This window comes from Daldinia caldariorum (genome assembly GCF_022478825.1).
Source record: "Daldinia caldariorum strain CBS 122874 unplaced genomic scaffold F4812scaffold_8, whole genome shotgun sequence".
Classification (NCBI taxonomy): domain Eukaryota; kingdom Fungi; phylum Ascomycota; class Sordariomycetes; order Xylariales; family Hypoxylaceae; genus Daldinia; species Daldinia caldariorum.
In genome coordinates, this window is record NW_025953044.1 from 1,302,704 (window position 1) to 1,321,029 (window position 18,326).

Below are 18,326 nucleotides of genomic sequence, written 5' to 3' on the forward strand. Positions count from 1 at the left end.
TGGTGGTTATTAAGACTAGCCATTTCGCAATCTCGCTTTCCAATGCTGCCTGTCTAGTAAGGATGCGAACTTATCCGTGGGTTTGGGTATTCGTATACATGTGGTTGCTTAGAGAGGTAATAACAAGGATGCCTGTAAGGGCTGACATCTACACCATGTAATAAATACGGCTAGCACATCAAAACCATCGTGACCTCGGACGGATAAAAACAACTCTCAAGTTAAAGACCATGCATGGCAGGAATGTAAGTTAGATAGCTGTATTGGAAGCAAATTGCGAGGTCGTCCTACGCAGCCTAGAAGACCTGCCACTCAGTAAGCCACGGCTTATTTCCCTGCGAGAAGTCAACGCCATGCTTGTAATTCCCACTCAGCTCCTCCTCATCGACTCCACAATGCACGTATCCGTCCCGACCCGAGAACCAGCCGAGGCCGTACGTCTTGCCCAGGCCCTCGAGCCGCGCGCGCATCTGGGCGTTGGTGAACTTGGCCGTGCCCACGAAGTCGTACAGCATCTTGCTCTGGTGCACGAACGCGAGCACGCTGGCGATCGTGCTCGGCTGCCGCGGCAGGAACCGGTGGCGCCGACGGATAAAAATGGCCGTCGCCACGACGAATAGGTAGAGGAGGATGACGACCGTCAGCGCGAGCGACACCGTGAATGAGAGCACCGTCTCCGAGCCAGACCCCACCCCCTCCTGCAGGAACCCGTCGTCGCCTAGCTCCTCGCTGTGGTCTTCCGCCTTGCTCAATATCTCCAAGAAGTCCCGGCCCTCGACCGTCGCGAGACTCGTGACGAAGATCGTAAGCGCTTCTACCATGATGGTGCCCCACCCGACGAGGAACACCATCCAGTGCCGGTTGAAAAGCGCACGCACGGCTACCACGGCGAACGGCATGGCTGTGTAATCGAGAGTCAGCGTATTGGCTGGCGCGTGGCGCTTCGAGAGGATGTAATAAGGTTCCATCATACGGATCGCCGTCTCCAGGCTGCCCCAGCTAAGCTTGATAATAACCGCCAGCAAAGTAACGGCCCAAGGCGCTTTGTGCGTCAGCACGCTAGCCGGCGTAAACAAGAACACCGGGATAAAGCCCAGGAATGCCAGCACCCCGATGATGAAGGGTATGCAGCCCTCAGCGCGCAGCATGAGCGGATGCGGGTTCTCTGGTAGGTGCGCATCCTTGTATTTGTCGCTGGCTAGCGGAGACACCTGATCAAAATCCTCAGGGACCAGGGAGGAGTTGCGCAGCGCGTACCTCCGATGCTTGAGTTTGTGGTGAATTTCCTGCGGCTTAGCGACGTCCATGTCCTTGAAGTCCATCATGATATGGCTGACTACAGCCATCGACGCTAGCCCCGCGATCCCCTTGACGTCCGAGAGCAGGCCCGAGCGCCGTTTGTTAAGCTGATAAAATAGCACGCATCCCAGCATTGCGATGACAAAAAAAGTCATGGTAAGGAGACGGGATAGGATAGGACTTATAGTGATAGTTTTCTCGACATCAGGGTTTGAGAGCCGTATCTGCCGATCCGGCCCCACGACCAGCGCCGCCGCGCCGAGAGTGGGGACCAGGGATATGGCAAGAAGAGTTGCCAAGGACGAGGTGGCCACCGCATAGTGTTTCCGCTGCAGGGCCCGGAACGGCCGGGTGAAGTTGAACAAGGTGATATAGTCGACGTTGATGGACTCCGCTGCTAGGGCACCCCCTTCTTTAGATAACTGATAAAAGGCCTCAAGTCGCTTAACTTCGAAGTCTGTGTTCTGCCATAACACGCCATAAGTAACGGTGATTATCGTGGGGACGAATTTGAAGATGAAATAATAGCCAGGGCCCAGATCCGTGGCGTTGTGGAATTTAATGAGGGGAGCTTCGGTGGACTTCTGAAAGAGAATCTCCTGGGCAATGGCAAGGCCAACGGATAGTAGAATTAAGCCAGTCACTATTACAAGGGTCAGTAATATAGGCTGATGGTGGCGTAACGTACTCACTGTACGGCCATCTCATGGAAAATGGTTTCCAATTAGGTTGTGGGTAAAACACCTCCGTTTTCATCTCCTGGCTTGGGAGTTGCGAATACCGACGATTCGGATCAGACCCAACGATATTTGGTCCGACCATCGTACTCAAGTCTGCAGGCTCTTCCATGATGACCTCTATCACATCCCCCCTCCTATTCGCCTCATTCTGACCCAACTCCTTCAACCCGGCTCTCGACTTTGAATTAGGCTTGCTCTTCCTAGAAAATGACCGAGTAAAGCTCCGCTTAAGAGATGGAGAGCTTGCTAGAAGCTGTTCTTGCTTGAGCGTTGCTGCCGGGCTCATCCCTTCCCCTAAACCTCCGGTTAAGTATCCCTTGGCTTCCTTCGCTTGTAGCGACTTGACGAATTCTTCGTCTTCGGCGCCCATAGGTCCGGAGAAGGAGGATAAATCGATTGCCGGTTCATCGCTAGGGACAGGATCGTGCGAACCAGAATATCCGAGTGGCGCGGCTGCGCGGAGCAGAGACATATCGATGCTCTCATCTTCATGAATTGTATCTTGAGGTTTAACACGAACGCTCTTGTAACGCTCAAAGGTCGAGTTGGAATGGCTGGGCGGGGATACAGGTTGGTATCCCCCACCTCCACCTCCACCTCCAGATCCAGATCCAACAAAGGGTAGTGACCAAGACGAACTTGACCCATAGGCATTCCCATCTGACGGCACGTCTAATGATGAAGATTCGTAGGCGGACTGGAGTGACACGAGGGACTCCCGGCCCCTAATCTCAGTGGATGTCTCATCGTTGTACGGGCTGTCCGACAGATCGGAGACTTTGTGGTTCAGGTGGTGTGAGGGTTGCCGGGGCATAAATTGGAAACGGTTATTATAGGCCATGCCCACGGTCGCGTTATCGTCGAGCGATAATGGAATTGTACTAGATTACTTAGGTAGGTATCTTACACCACTTTCGACTGTTGAAACGAGCGGCGATGCGGTGGCTCTGTGCTCTGTGTTCCCGCTTCACAGATCTGGAATTACCTCTGGATCACAGATCGTTGAAGAGATCATTCCGTAGTAAACCCGCAAGTTGCCCTCATTCGAGCCCAAATGACAACTCCGCGAGTAGGATCTATTAGACTAAGTAGATCGGCCTTCTGGAAACTTGAGGCCCAATTTAGTTCAACTGTTTGCTTGCAAATGCCGTGTCCTTATTCGTTTCTTCGGATTTACGCACCGTGCATTCGTAGGATGTAATCAAGGCCCAATATCGTGAGAATAGACTAGTTTCCTTACAAAAAGGCCAGTAAATTAGGTAGGTACCTAGATATGTGCTATCTCAGCCCGTTATCGTATTTATGAAGTTATACCGGATTCTGTTAACTTAGTACGTGATCACGTACAGAAGAAGCGCGCTACAGACAAGGGAACGAGAATATCTAAACGGACGCAAGAAATATTTGCAAAGCCCATCTTCCAGCAATAGGTACCTCACCTAATTCAACCATTTTCAGCCACTAATAATAGGTAACCTGTTAAACAAGCAAGCAAACAAGCAAGTCGGGCGAGCCAAGCAACAAGACGCCAGCTCCAGCTGTGGACCAAGCTTGCTTGCCAGATAACAGAAGGGAAATACTAAGAAGCTAAGTTGGGGTCAGACAAGCCATCATACCTGTCATGGATTCCGTATCCTGGTGAGTCCCCAGTTTATGTCCAGCTTTCACAGCCGCACCGACTAGAAGCGGAACTAGCAATCGAAGCTGAACGGCTAAAGATTGGTCAGTGGGAAGCGCCATGATTGATAGTCTAGCCGCCCCCCAAAAATAAAGGAATGAGAAGTCTTAGTTTCGTTTGCAACTGGCAAGTGTTCAATAAGAATGTGAGACGTCGCAGTCAAGTCTGAGAAGAGAACTTCGAGCAAACACTTATTAGATACAGTATATGATCCCGAGAATGACGTTAGTACGGAGTAACTGAGTAAGATACCATCCACATGAGATGGGTGCATGCACGCAAGTAAGCAATGAAATGCACTATTCAATGCGCCTCGGGAATTACCTATAACTAGATTGGTTCTGTCATCGCCCGATAGCAGCTGGTGACGCCTTCATCTACCTTAGGTAGATATTGATGTCGGGTAATGCAGTGAAGATAGCAGTCGATTACCTTAAACGTCTTCGCTTCCGATCTTTGTGACTTCTTCGTCGCACCGAGGTGATCTCTGTAACATTATGCAGAATTGAAGGGGCCTGTTGTAAGGCATCACAGGATATGCCGATTCTCGTAGCTGTACTATGCTTTTCCGTAGTATTGTAATCCACGAATGCCTCGTTGCATATATTTAGCTGGTGTGTGGTTCTCACCCGAACATGACATTGTCTTTTTTATGTCCTCCGCATGGGTTTTTTTCCAGCGAAATGAGCGAATCCGAGTCTACCTGGAGCGAAGAAGAGATTCGATACTTCCGAGCCTTGCTTGCTTGGGTAGCGAACGATAAGGAGGATGACGGCGATTATGAAGGATTACCTCCACCGGAAAGACATGTAGGACAATTCATGTTCCTCGTTCTAGGAGACAAGGGTTGTGGGAAGACATCGCTTCTAGAAAAGGTAATGGTATCCGGAATATCATGCCGCCTTGTCTTCTAACGATGGAATAGTTCTGCTGTGGCACATTTGCTGAAGAGGATCGATTATCCAAACCCGACGAGCCAGAACGAGGTTACCGCCACACCATAAGCATTGAGGACCAAACTTACATCCTTAATGCTTTAGAACTTCCTTCTCGGCATCTATCCAGTGAGGAGCAGCTCACGCAAGCTATACAGATCACGGAGGCTGTTGTCCTAGTATACAGCGTCAAATCGAGGTCGTCTTTTACCCTCCTCCAAGATGTCTACAACCATATCCGCGATATGGTCGGGGAGACACGGATGTATGGTCTCATGCTCGTAGGAACCAACTCCGACTGCGAGGACGAGCAGCGGGAGGTTTCTTGGGCTGAGGGCCGTAAGCTCGCAGCAAGCTTTGGGCTGGGATGTGCGTTCCTTGAGACCTCAGCCAAGACCGGCGATAATGTCAACAGGATCTTTCCCCAGTTGGGGAGGGAGGTCCTCAAGCTGAAGTGGCTCAACCATCAGAGGAAAGAAGAAGCAGAAAGACTTTCTATCGACGCGAAGCAGCGCTCTATTGATATTGCTTCTTTGAAGGGGGTAACAGGATGGAGATCGTGGACTCGACCTTGGTTTCAACGAAGAGCAGGAGATCGTAAAGCGTCAAGTCCCTGTTAAGTTTATGGTTCCCTTCATTTCGATAGGCTTCCCTACCTCATTACCTCATGATGGATAATTGTTAAACCCGTCGTCTTGTCTTATCCTAGTGGATAGTTGGATATAATATCGACTTTTTCTGTCAATGCTTTGGCTAAGGATAATAAGTAATTGATGCTGCAACTTGAACGAAATCTTGAGTGCAAATTCGCAAAGCTTGCATATATTATAGCTGTGCAATCCAGTCTTCAACAAGTTAACATGAATATATATAAAGCTCTCTTTAATACGGCGACGGTCTAGAGGCTCATACCTAGGTATCAGCAATGTTGTAAATAAAATGTTAGGTACCTAGGTACCTACCTCCTATCAAACATTAAATACTAGGTAGGTATGCGCCTAACAGGTATAACCTATTAACTCTGATCTATTGAAATATAGTCGAAATGAAGGGATAACAAATGTTGCTGCTCCTACCTAATAATAAGGAATACATGTAAGTTTGGTACAGTGCTCTAACCTTAGGTCAAGCTGGTAAATACGAAAAGTGTACGAAAAAGCGAAAACGAATTGGAGGGATAAGACGAATATAACCTAAGTACCTCTAAGTACTTCTAAGGCGTTTGCAGATGTAGGTAGTGAATGCACTGCATTAGGGTCACTATGAAATCTGGACTGGTAGGGCCCGGGAATCTGTATAATTTTTATGCGGGAAGATTTATAGCTCAGGTAATTAGCATGGATCACTCGGCTGCGACATAGCGTAATACTAATCCGGCAAATACAATACCACGCCGTAGAGAGATCTCAGATGCCAAGGAATTTCAGTTTTTCTTTTTTTTTGGAGTCTGGAGTTATTATCGTCGAAATAAATAAATAAAATGGACCTCATCGCCTAAAGAAACTTTAGATAACAACTCGATATATATACTTCTTGCATCCACATCTGCTGTCCATAGTAGATACCCGACCTAAGGTACCTAATGCATATCATTAGTAGGTACCTAACCTAAGCTGCTCATGTCCATGGGAAATTCGGTTGCTACGAGACACAAGGAAGCGGATGACGACATCTTGCAGGAGCAAAAATCTAGTTAGACACCTCCTCCTAGAATGCGATCAGCTGGATCAGCAATGCACGGCTCGACCGGTCGCTTATCCAATGCAGCTAACACGAGAGATGAGGCACAAGAAAAAAAAAGAATACCTCAACAGACGCAACACCTATGCCAACTAGACGTCGATGTGGTATTAGCTTAGGTACACAGTACAACTCAACCTCAACTAAACTGGTGGGTGAGAGGAGACAATTTAAGATGCGATTAATGGTAAGCTTTGAGAAAGGTAGGTAATTAAATACGAGGGAGTGCGAGAAAAAAAAAAAAAAAAAAAAAAAAAAGGCATGTTGTTGGTTTGATTAGGTATCTTCTATATTAGTTTATTCCTTTAGCTTATTTGCTTTGTTTTGGCATTTACCCATTTAGAATGTCGTTTGTACGGATTCTTTGAATGACGCCCGCTTACTCACCAAGAAAGGCGAGAATTTAATAAATCGACCTTGGCCAGTGAAGCATCCAGCCAGCCAGCTGCTTATACATGCTCAGCAGGAGGAATTACGCGTTCTCATGTATGTAAGTCATTAGCTGGCTAAGGAGCCCGGAAGAGGGTCTGGTGGCAGTGCATGTTAGAGACGCCCGGGACGCTTACCCCTGGTTGGCTCGCATTAGGCCATTGGCGGCGCCAAAACTAGCCCGTGTTTCGAACATCGTCTCTACCTAACCTAAGGTACCGAAACTTGGGATAATCGCTACCTACTTGAGGTAGTCTACCTCTGTCTGGTCAATCTAGTAGTGTATGTACTATGGATTCAATTATCGTTAATCGAGAAGAAGTTGTCACCACAGATCAGCAGGCGCTCAAGTGTGGATAGTTTCTAAATTATTTAAACCCGTCTTCGCCATTCAAGTGATATTCAATGCGCGATGATGCAACAATTCCAGATCTTGCCTTCCCCAAGTCAGTTTGCGACCGAATCACGGGGGAGGTTGGAATAAATTCCAAGTACCGGATGCACGATACGCACGCTATCCAATTATTATTGTGTAAGTTTTCATCTGGAATTAAACCTAAATGGGAAGTCTTAAAGGCTTTTAAGTTAATCTTAGCACTTGTCTTGGAGCCAAGCGCCGACCCTTTTAGTCCAGTCTGGGCAAGTATCAGCAAGTTAGCACGCTAAGTATTGTCTATGTACATATTTGTGCCGTTAGATCCAGGCTACATACTAATAAGTACATACGTTGGTACTTAATCATGCACGTATCACGTCGGTAGGCGCATTCCTGTGAGAAGATATGCTACTAATAGGTAGACAAATGAGGAAGGAGTAGTCTAGATAATGGAATAAAATTAATCAATACGGAAATGACTAGCCCCCTTTGTGTCTGTACGCGTTACCTCCCAATTTTATTCCACATGCCCGCATTCTCTGCCCCCCCTGCCGACCTCGAAACCGCTTTGCTTTTCCTGTCTTTTACATCCCATCACCTTGAAATGGGCACACACAATCCTCCCATGCTTTAGGACAAGTCACTCGCTTCAACTCTTTCTTCTACACTAACTCTCCACTAATTATTTCTCCTACATCATCGACTTAGTTGGTGTAAAATAATACTAGGAAAGGCCCTTTCTGCGAACGGGTTAAACTTCCTCTTTCCTGGTCCTTTTTCAATTCCCAACCCCCTTTTTCACACAACGCCACTCGTTTTACGTAGGGAGGATAGGTAGAAGTGTTCGGGACAGGTGACCGATCAACCAGAAGAAGAAAAGACCCCCTCGATAGATTACTCTCGCTACCCCCGATTTACTACTCCCTTTCCCCATTGGTTTCCGATCCCGCTCGTTTGTTTGGGAACAATCAACGAGCCTCTCTTTGTCGACAAACCGCCTAGACACGCCTACGAATGTGGTTGAATAACAACTATCGACAAAGGGAAATATTGCCGACGCAGTGGATATCGTGGAACCGAATTTGTTCAGGATAGAGAGAAAACTTTGATTATACTACAACATACAACATCACATTACAGCAACCATGTGGTTGTCGACAATAAAATCAGTCGCGCTCTTATCAGGGCTTGCGACTCTCGTCCCAGGCGCTATCGCCGCAGAGCCTATGCTCACCTCGAATTCCTTGAATAATTGTCAGGAGGATTCTCAATTTACCGCCAGTCTCTTCCAGGTCGTCTACACGCCGAATAATAACACAGCCTATTTGAATATCGTCGCGACATCATCCGTTGAAGGAAAAGTTAATTTCGATGTCGACATCTCAGCATATGGCTACAAAATTATTGAGACGACTATCGACCCTTGCAAGCTCGGGTTGGCAGGTCTCTGTCCCATGACTGCGGGTAAGATTCCGTTGAAGTTCAACTTACCTGTGGGCGAGGAAGCCGCTTCTCAGATTCCCAGTATCGCCTACAACTTCCCCGACTTAGACGCCACCGTCCGTGTTACCTTAACGATGGTTGATACGCAGAAGAGCGTGGCTTGTGTAGAAGCTGATATCTCGAATGGTAAGACGGTCAACCTAGTTGCCGTTAAATGGGTTCTCGCTATCATCGCTGGTTTAGTACTCTGCTCTTCGGCTATCATCAACGGCCTTGGTCACTCTAACGCTGCCGCCCACATCGCGTCGGGTGCCCTTTCACTCTTCAGTTTCTTCCAAGCTCAGGCCATGCTTGGACTAACCGCTATCCACTTGCCCCCTGTTGTTCAATCGTGGACCCAGGATTTCCAGTGGTCGATGGGTATCATCAATGTCGATTTCATGCAAGACATCTTCACCTGGTATCAGCGAGCCACCGGCGGCACACCTTCCACTATCTTTGACTCCTTAACCACCGTCTCGGTGCAAGTAGAAAAGCGCGCTCTTTCGGTCCTCCCTGACTCCGCCGTTGATCTGTACCGACGTTCGGCTGCCCTCCTCCCGCGAGGTGCCACCTCATTGATGAAGCGTGGAAATGTAATGACGGGCTCAGGCAGTTACCTTGTGTATGGTATCCAGCGTGTGGCATTCAGAGCCGGTATCGAGACGACTAATCTTTTCATGACTGGGTTGACTTTCTTCTGCCTGTTTGTCGTCGTCACCATTGGTGCTGTCGCAGCATTCAAGGGTTTCTGCGAACTGGCTGTTAAGCAGAAGTGGATGAAAGGTGACACTTTCCTCGAGTTCCGCAACGGGTGGCTCACCGTTCTGAAGGGTATTTTGTTCCGACTCACTCTCATCGGTTATCCTCAGATGGCCATCTTATGTCTCTGGGAATTCACGCAGAATGATTCGCCTGCCGAAGTGGTTCTAGCAGTATTCTTCATTGTTGGAATGACCGTCACTCTAGGTTGGGCAGCCTCGAAGGTTATCAGAATCGCTCGCCGTTCGGTCGCTATGCACAGGAACCCCGCGTACATCCTCTTCTCCGATCCCCAAGCATTAAACAAATGGGGATTCTTATACGTTCAGTTTCGTGCCTCTGCGTACTACTTTATCATTCCGGTTCTTGGATACTCTCTGGCTAAGGCTATGTTCCTCGCCTTTGCGCAAGGTAACAGCACTGCTCAGGCTATTGGATTCCTTCTCATTGAAGCCGCCGCTCTGATTACTGCCAGTGTACTCCGGCCATGGATGGACAAGAGCACCAACTCGTTCAACATTGCCATTTTCTGCGTCAACTTCATCAATGCCATTTTCCTTTTAATTTTCTCGGATGTGTTTAATCAGCCTGCATTGGTCAACGGTGTTATCGGTCTGATTTTGTTCTTCCTTAATGCTATTTTTGCCACCATTCTCCTACTCATGGTGATCATATCAACCACGCTAGTCTTCTATCGCAAGAACCCCGATGGTCGTTACCAGTTTATGGCTGACGACCGAACGTCGTTCATGAAGTCACAATCTCAACTTACAGGCACTACCGAATTAGACGCCCTTGCTGCTACGGCCCGCGGTGATAAGGCGGGTTATAAACACGGCTTAGACCTAGACGACGATAACGAGTCGATTTCCTCTGCCGAGTTGCGCCGCCGTACGGACACATCAACCCTGACAGTTCCCACAAGAGCCCCCAGCAACCCTTATGGTCGTAGCAACTCGAATACGTCTAACTCCCCAGTAGACCCTTCTGTGCCACTCTTCCCGGCCTCTGGCGGCCCACCTAGGGCTCCGAGCCCATATGGATCAGGTGCACCATTGCAACATCGGCACAGTGGTAGCCCTCCTTCATACAGAGCACAGAACAATGCTAGGTAAGCATCTTTTGAGTACTAGTAGCGGGTAGAAACTAATCAAGAAGCAGTCCGTGGCAACGAGGTGCGGGTTACGAACACTGAGTGACATTTGTAATGCCGGAGGGGGGATTCTATTAGCAGGACACAGTCCGAATGTTAATTCATACTGAGATACAATCATGACAACGGGGCCGGAGTTAATTTCTTGGGTCTGTATAAACAGGAGGACAAACTCTTTTCGAGAGGATTCCGACTTAAAAATAAAGCGGTCGTCGGATACCCGATAATGCCACTTAGTAAGAGCGGCAGCTCAACCGACATATCCTTTCCCTATGTTCTCAAAACTTGTAACAAGGAACTCGGTCTTATGACGCAGGGTGTTCAGCGCGTCAAAAGCATTCTGGAGGCGTCGTTAGGGATGTGACGTTTATGCGATATTTTTTCCATCAGCTGTACCAAACTCGAATTGCCAAGTGTAAATAACCACCCAGAGAAACCCACTGAGGGACAGAATTTTCCAAGAAATTCCTGGGAACAGCTGAGCTGAGGAGTCACGGTTTTCTTCCTTTTTTTTATCTTTTTTTTGTACTGGGGTTACCGAACCAAATATAGATCGCCGTATACACGGCGGCAAGCTTGTCAATAGCTAATTGATAAATACCGCATTTTAACGATTGAGTGTGCAATGCTATCTGAGTGGGTTCGTATAACCGGTGGTCTTCGTAAAAGAAACATCAAGTAGTTACATAGGGTACCTAGGTAGTATGAGAAAGTTAGAAGATTGTAGGATAATGAATTAGGAGCCGATACCTACCTTGTTCGGCCGGTATCTCCATGGCTGTACAATACTGGATTACGCTTTAAGCCAATCAAAACTCTGCTTTCAAGGGGTACTAAGAGGTACCTAGCCAAACTCCACGCTAAAGGTACCTAAGGTTAGGTAAGGATGCTTAGGTGAAGTTGATCTAACCTAGGTACCCAGGTATATAGCTAGCCTGTCACATGATAGGGAACATGTACTTACCTATATTTATACTATTAGCGGACCATGTACAGTAACCTTACCTTTACAACATCAACAACGATATTACAATGATTCTTCTTCTATGACATAGCCTCCGCGGTTCGTTCCGAGATCTAACTTCGACACCTGCAATCTTCAATTGGGGTTCTTCAACCTGCTCTACCATTCCTACGCGCGCCATGTTGATCTGCTATGGCCGTCTTTGCGGTGCCGCACCTTGACAAATATCATTCATCTTCCGATGTTATAACATAGCGAAACCGACTTCGCAATGGCGACTTCTATCTCCCCCCCTCCTGCGACCGTCGTACCAGCCCAGCTGGGCTTCCTCGCAATCTTCAACCCCTCCCTAGGCCCTACCGACGAGACTATGGACGATCAGATCGTCTACTACGCTTCCGTGAATACCCAGTTTAAGAAACGACGGCACCGTTCGCGTGGTAAGCCCACCGACAGTATTTCTCAAGAGGAGCGGAACGAGCGGTTGAGGCAGATTGGCCTAGCGCAGGGCATGGTCGAGTTCAGCCGTGGGTTCGCCAATGGTCAGCCCGTCGATACCATAGAGACCGAGAAGAGTCGTGTCGTGCTGCATGAGTTGGAGCCTGGTTGGTGGATATTAGCTGTAAGCGGAACCACTTCATCCCCCCCCTTTCATCTTCTTTACCTCAGACACAAGCTGATAATGTCTGTACAGTCTATTGACTTGACCAAATTACCCCTGCCACCGAGACTCGGGGCACCCTCGTCGAATCAAAAAGATGATGCGTCTGAAAATGTCGAATATTCGTCCCGGGAACTCAAACCAGCTGCTCTGTTGATGCAAGATCTCCTTCGCGCCCATTCCATCTTTTTGCTACATCATGCTGCATCTCTAAGTGCTTTATTCGTTCGGTTAAGACGGTCTAAATTCGTTAGCATATTAGGCCGATACTGGGATTTGTATCTGTCTACGTGGGACGTCATACTGCACGGTAACCCTATTACTAGCATGTTTGGCGGGATTAAGATCGCTGCTTGCGGCGAACTTGGCATTGGCGTTGGGGAGGAGGAACGCGGAAGCGGCGAAAGAGAAGTCCTTGAAGGACTTGTTGATAGAACAGAAGGCCTGATTGACTTGATTGTATCCAAGTTCGGTCCTTCCGAGGCCGACGCAGATGAAGATTACAAAGAGGTTGAAGAATCGGCTCCAAAGTGGCTCGGCGCCGGAGAAGAGCCGGGAGCGGAGGATGGCGCTATTTTCCTGGGTGTAGGGGCTCTATCGAGGAAATCGGTACGCGACGTTGCCTACTGGATGGAAGACCTCTACATGTGGGGAGAAGACGCGTATGGTGTCAGAGATAGTCCGTCTTCAACACGCCAGGCCAAGAAGCCGAAAAAACCAACCCAGAAAACGGCTAAAAATATCGGCGCGAAACCTACGAATGCTCCAGAAACGAACAAGCCAGTAAGCCCAAACGCTCAAAGTACACAAAAAGACACTACGGATGCCAAAGAGCCTGAATCAGTAACGCCAAAACCGACTGAAGAGACAGGTGATGAAGGTGGGGTTAATCGGTTTATGAACTACCTTAAGATGGGCTATGGTATACATTGGACACTAGGCGGCTCTGGAGGAGAAAGTACGGGGCAAGATGGAGTAGTGCCCGGAGACATACCTGGGGACAAAGCGCAGAGCGATTCCCATCGTTCCTCAAAAGCTCCAAGTACGAATTCCGGTCATTATCTTATAGGACTTCTTGGTAACGTCGAGGAAGCCGATCATACCGAGCATGATGAGAACATGGGGCAATCGGATGATTCGTCAGAAGATATCAGGCATAATTCTAGAATCTTGCTTCGGACTCTTACTGTAGAGTTGGAAAATGCAAATCGGCCAGAAAACGAAATAACGAGAGATATCGGAAACCAAGATCGTGAGCGATCTACTACTGAGCTTGGCCAAGGGTCTCTAGAGGCCGCTTCCCAATTTGACAACCAAGACCTTAACAAATCGCAAAAGGTTCGCATAGTAGTCTACGTGAACAAACCGTTCATTTATGCATTCCTGTTTCGGAACAGGACAGACTCGTTAGCGTGGGGTGAGTTGTATAGGTCATTACACTATCAGCTTGCGCCGCTTCGGAAACCCTTGGCGACGTCGACGGCCTATCGCCCGGGAAGGCCGGACGTGGGGCCGGTAGGTTCTCATATTTTTGACCTTGTATGGGATCCGGAAGCCATGACAATTCATTCTACCATCCCCAGCATACCTTCGCCAATTCAGATGGTACAAAATACGCAACTAGTCTGGTCTCGGGCAGAAGCGGTAAATACTCATAATCAAATGCTCAACGCATATATATCAACGTCAACAAATCCATCGGAGCTGGAACGCACTTGCAGAACAACCCGTGGCTGGTGGATCGTATGGACGCGCATATTGGAGAAAGATGGCGCCCGCACCCCGTTACCACCGCCCGATTCTTCAGAAGCAAGCCAGAACGATAGCCTACGGCATAGCGGATCGACAGACAGTGTTGGCTCCCAGAGCCAGCCCAGAAGCAGCCGTCCTAGGAACAAGGTCAGCAAGGAGATCTTCCTCATCCGCCGAGCGGGCGAGCATACGAGGCTTAGGGGGCTAAGCGGCTCGTACGCGGAAGGAGGCGGTTGGGCGGATGGAGCTAGTCGGCTCGCCCAAGGCATCGGGGTGGATACGAAGAGGTATATCGAGGGATTGCTAAGCTTAGGTCGATGAATTAGTTACCTTAGGTACATATTTCTTAGTTTTACAGCGTTTGATCTTGGATTAAATCTAAGTAGGTACTGGGCGGGATGGCTATAGCTATAGATGGGGGTTCGAGTACTAGAATCTTCCAAGGATACCCGATGAAGTTGCTAAATAGGTATTTTTGAGGGCGTCTACTTTAGGTATGTTATGTTGACATGTTTACCTGGGTAGGTATCTATCCGGTAAATAGAAATGGACGGTGAAGGTAGGATTAACGAAGACATGATTATAAGCACATATAGTATAAGAGCGAGTTCAACTAAAAAGGTTTGATTATTATTGCCTTGATTTTGTCAATGATGTCGGGCCCTTTTATACTCTTATTATTCGTCTTTTTTAGCTACAAGATAGCAATTTACCCCCAGTCAAGTGCTCTTGATTATCTACCTGTACCTACCTACATATACCATCCTACTTTAGGGATTTGCCTACCTAAGGTACCTAATGGCACTCCTATCTTAATAGGAAAGCTATAAAGCTGTATGGAGTGGCTGTACTAGTAAATCTATGCTACAAGTGGTATGTATAGGGCATATATGTGGAGGTATGCTCTACTTTATAAAGTCTTCGCCTAGACGATAATCACGCTCTGGTCTTCTTTACTCTACTACTTTCCACTTCGTACTATCATCTGTACCCGCTTATATCTTACCTATTGGATTCCATTTTGTATTATCAAAGAGGCCCATGCTTCCGCTGCGTACCTAGTGTATATATATGGCCATTGCTTCAGCTAATGCAATCCATAGGACCACAGCAACCAAGATCAAATCATCGGTGGATAGCACTGCGAGTTAACCAGCGATTGCGATAGGCTATTTACTTTAGGTACTCATACCTACTCCAGCCTCCAGGCAAATAATCAAAGCTACACTAGACCGTGCGTATACTACCCATTTCAAAGGGGGTCAAAGCCCCAGCTCGTAATCCGTATCATACCATACATACATACACACATACATGTGAAATACAGATAGACGTCCATACTAATCCATACGGGTTAGGTAACTACAGGTACTTACGTAGTGTAGTGTAGACATAAGAGAGCATGTAAACTGTAATCTCCGAGCGCTGCGCCACGGATACGATACGAAATTGGATAATTATCCAGAAGGGACGAGAGAAGTACACTACGGCCGTGCGGAGGTTTCCAGGCAAGGGTTCAAACTTCAGACTATCATGCCGCGGCGAATAATAGTTGAGCAGAGTGTGTGGCATTGCTTGCTACCTAAGCGTACCTAATGTAATGTGTATTGTGCCTCGAGTTATGTAGGTGCCTTAGGTATTTATTATCTTCGTCGTGATGCCATGCCCTAATACCTGGGTAGTAAATGCGTACCTCGGTGGAGCATACACCAGTGAGCAGTGGGCACACATGTCGTCGTATACGAGATTCGGCATCTCCCCACTTCCTTACCTCTATTCCACACTTGGCACGACCCAGCGACTTGGTACTACCGTATAAGTATCTATCTTAGGTTAGGTTAGGTACGCATCATCGAAACAACTTGAAGGCTGTTTCCATGCGCAAAGCCCGAATCTTGATTGGGAATGGGGACACATCCGCCTATAGAGTTAGACAGTTAGGTACCTGTCATGTCGTTATTTCAAAGTCACAGCAAGAAATAACATAAAATCCAAAGTTTAGATAGATTGATAAACCCATTTTCCATTCCTGATCGTATCAGATCTTTTTTCTTTTCTTTCCAAATCTGTCAATATATACAGAAGAATCAGAAGTCTATATCCGAATTTAAACTTCCGGCCATCAAGGTAGATAGATCGGAGCTTTTGAAGAAAAAAAAAAAAAAAAAAAAAAAAAAGGTACCAAAAATGTGTAAACCTCCTAGAGGTGTTGCTAACACCTAGTTACCAACCAACCAATCCTGGTAATAAGCGCCCAACGCTTTTCCCCTTCGTATAATTGACAGCGGCGTCCAATAAAAAACGCCACCGTTTCAGAAAAGAATATCGTCATCAAGGCCTTTTTTTTAAGTGCCCGTTCGTCGTCAAGGGACCCATGCTATCCCCGTGCTTTTCGCCGCGCAAGTAGCCCAAGAAACAGAAAAACAATTTATTTTTTTTGGTGTCTGGTATATGATCCGGCGCGGCAACTAAGAGCCGGGAAATGCGTAAATGAGCGTCTTAGATTTACTCGTCGATGGTCCAGGAGCACTCGAGACGACCACCATCCAGAGAGTCGAAGAGGTCGAGGAAGGTGTGGGGGGTAACATCGATGGCAAGGTTGACACAGCCGTCGCAGCGGTCACGAATCTTAGCCTTGGTGGTCTTGCCGTTGGAGGCAGTGATCGTGATGGTTTTGTCGCAAAGGGGATGCGCGGGCTGGTCGATACCGTAGCTGGTCGCCGTGCTGATGTTGTCCCAGAACTGTTTAGGGATAGCGACGATGTTCTCAGAGTCATCCTTGCCTACATCTTCATAACCACAGGCGCCCAGGGCAGCATTGTAATAGGTGATTTCGCCGTCAAACTTCTTGCCGTACGGAATTCCGGAGCTACCGGTGCTGCCGCCGGAGCTACCGCCGGAGCTGCTTGAAGATGCCGGGGGGGCAGCAACGTAGGTGCTGGTCGGTGGCGCAGCAGGGGTTTCCGTAGTCTGTTGAGTAGGGGCTGCCTCATATGTGCTTGTGGTGGTTGGAGAGGGAGCCTGGTAGGTAGGCTGGGTAATGCTGATGAAGGTAGTAGTTGGCGTCGAAGGTTCAACCCTAGGAGTCTCGACAGTAGGAGTCTCGACAACAGTAGGAGTCTCAACCGTGGGGGTCTCAATAACACTGCTGGCGCTGTAGGTAGGGGTCTCAAAGAACTGGGCAGGATTGTCTGAGCTTGTCTCCTGAGGCGACGGGGGAATTGTTTGAGTAGAGTCATCATCAATGACGACAGTAGCCGTTTCCCAGACGGTTTCCCACTCAGTAACTAGTTCTCGCTTCTCATGGTGATGACGTTTGTGACCATGAGGCTGAGCAACGGCGACTGAGGCCAGAAAAGCAGCGGCAATAGTTGCGGTCTTCATATTGGATAGTGTTAACTGCTATAATATATCTTCAGGAAGACAAAACCAATGTTGTGCGATGTAAATCAAGGGGGATCCAGCCGGAAGGGAATATATCTTCAAAAGCGTGTCAAGTTTTGCTGAACAAACAAAAAAAAACTTGCTGTCCTTGTGTGGTTGTAAAATTTGCAGTTAAGGATTGAGTAGTATCGATTTCGAGTCTCTTCCTTCAAGAATGAGTGTGTCGAAGCAGTTGCACCAAGAAGGAACGTAGTCAGTGAGCACTGCTCCTGGAAAAGAATGAGCGATATATTGTTTGCGTGGACTATAGACTCTGGACTCTGGAGGAGTTGAAAAGAGAGGAATCAGAAAATTGTCCAAAACGAAAAGGAATGTGAGGGCAGTTATTTATTTAGCAGGGGGAGAGACGGGACAACATCTCGTGGCGGCCGCAGAGAAAGACAAGGGGGGGGGAAGTAGAAAAGACAAGACAGCCCGGACAGCAGGACAACAAGGAACAAAAAGCAAGAACAAAATCAGAACAGGGTTCCTGCCTGATGTACATTACTACATACTATGTAGCGTATAGTACCTAGGTACCTAAGGTATATACTACATATTAGCTCCCAGATGCTCTTTCTCCCATTTGGAACAGTCCATCCAATCAGATGCTTCGGATCGGAGCGGGTTCAACGTGGCTAATGGAGGGTCTGAGGGTTGTCAGCACGGGTCAGCTAGGGCGCTAGGGCGCTAGGGCTAGGTAGTGTATTTACTGGGGCGTACCTGATTGATACCTCGCTTTTCATGCAAGGTACCGCTGACGTTAGCTTGTGCCATCGACAAACGAGCCAATAGGATTAGTGCGGCCCCTTGAAAAAGCGAGCTTCAGGTTATGTACCCAGGTGCCTACCAAAGGTACCTGTTTTAATCACTCATTTTAGTGCCAGACCTGGCTGAACTGCCAGACTGCACAAATTATTAATCCTTACATG

The 18,326-nt window shown here is 47.9% G+C and overlaps 5 protein-coding genes across 5 annotated transcripts; 3 read left to right on the forward strand and 2 right to left on the reverse strand.

Moving 5' to 3' along the window:
• Nucleotides 1-45: 45 nt before the first annotated feature.
• F4812DRAFT_391088 (uncharacterized protein) lies at nt 46-3,315 on the reverse strand. The gene is made up of 2 exons (XM_047932118.1): nt 1,992-3,315; nt 46-1,942 (listed from the first exon to the last, which is right to left on the reverse strand). The coding sequence occupies exons 1-2, from the start codon at nt 2,878-2,880 to the stop codon at nt 297-299; spliced, it is 2,535 nt and encodes an 844-aa protein (XP_047790425.1). The 5' UTR covers nt 2,881-3,315; the 3' UTR covers nt 46-296.
• Nucleotides 3,316-4,400: 1,085 nt separating this feature from the next.
• F4812DRAFT_459392 (P-loop containing nucleoside triphosphate hydrolase protein) lies at nt 4,401-5,272 on the forward strand (the record flags this gene model as incomplete). The annotated part of the gene is made up of 2 exons (XM_047937536.1): nt 4,401-4,592; nt 4,643-5,272. 2 exons carry the CDS (start codon nt 4,401-4,403, stop codon nt 5,270-5,272), a joined length of 822 nt encoding a protein of 273 aa, XP_047790426.1.
• A 2,366-nt stretch (nt 5,273-7,638) lies between these two features.
• On the forward strand, nt 7,639-11,337 carry F4812DRAFT_428932 (TRP-domain-containing protein). Its single transcript, XM_047934226.1, has 2 exons — nt 7,639-10,552; nt 10,603-11,337. The coding sequence occupies exons 1-2, from the start codon at nt 8,343-8,345 to the stop codon at nt 10,634-10,636; spliced, it is 2,244 nt and encodes a 747-aa protein (XP_047790427.1). The 5' UTR covers nt 7,639-8,342; the 3' UTR covers nt 10,637-11,337.
• A 242-nt stretch (nt 11,338-11,579) lies between these two features.
• F4812DRAFT_391246 (uncharacterized protein) lies at nt 11,580-14,457 on the forward strand. Its single transcript, XM_047932119.1, has 2 exons — nt 11,580-12,180; nt 12,253-14,457. The coding sequence occupies exons 1-2, from the start codon at nt 11,830-11,832 to the stop codon at nt 14,290-14,292; spliced, it is 2,391 nt and encodes a 796-aa protein (XP_047790428.1). The 5' UTR covers nt 11,580-11,829; the 3' UTR covers nt 14,293-14,457.
• Nucleotides 14,458-16,153: 1,696 nt separating this feature from the next.
• F4812DRAFT_428940 (uncharacterized protein) lies at nt 16,154-17,996 on the reverse strand. Its single transcript, XM_047934227.1, has one exon. The coding sequence runs from the start codon at nt 17,353-17,355 to the stop codon at nt 16,477-16,479; it is 879 nt and encodes a 292-aa protein (XP_047790429.1). The 5' UTR covers nt 17,356-17,996; the 3' UTR covers nt 16,154-16,476.
• Nucleotides 17,997-18,326: the final 330 nt, after the last annotated feature.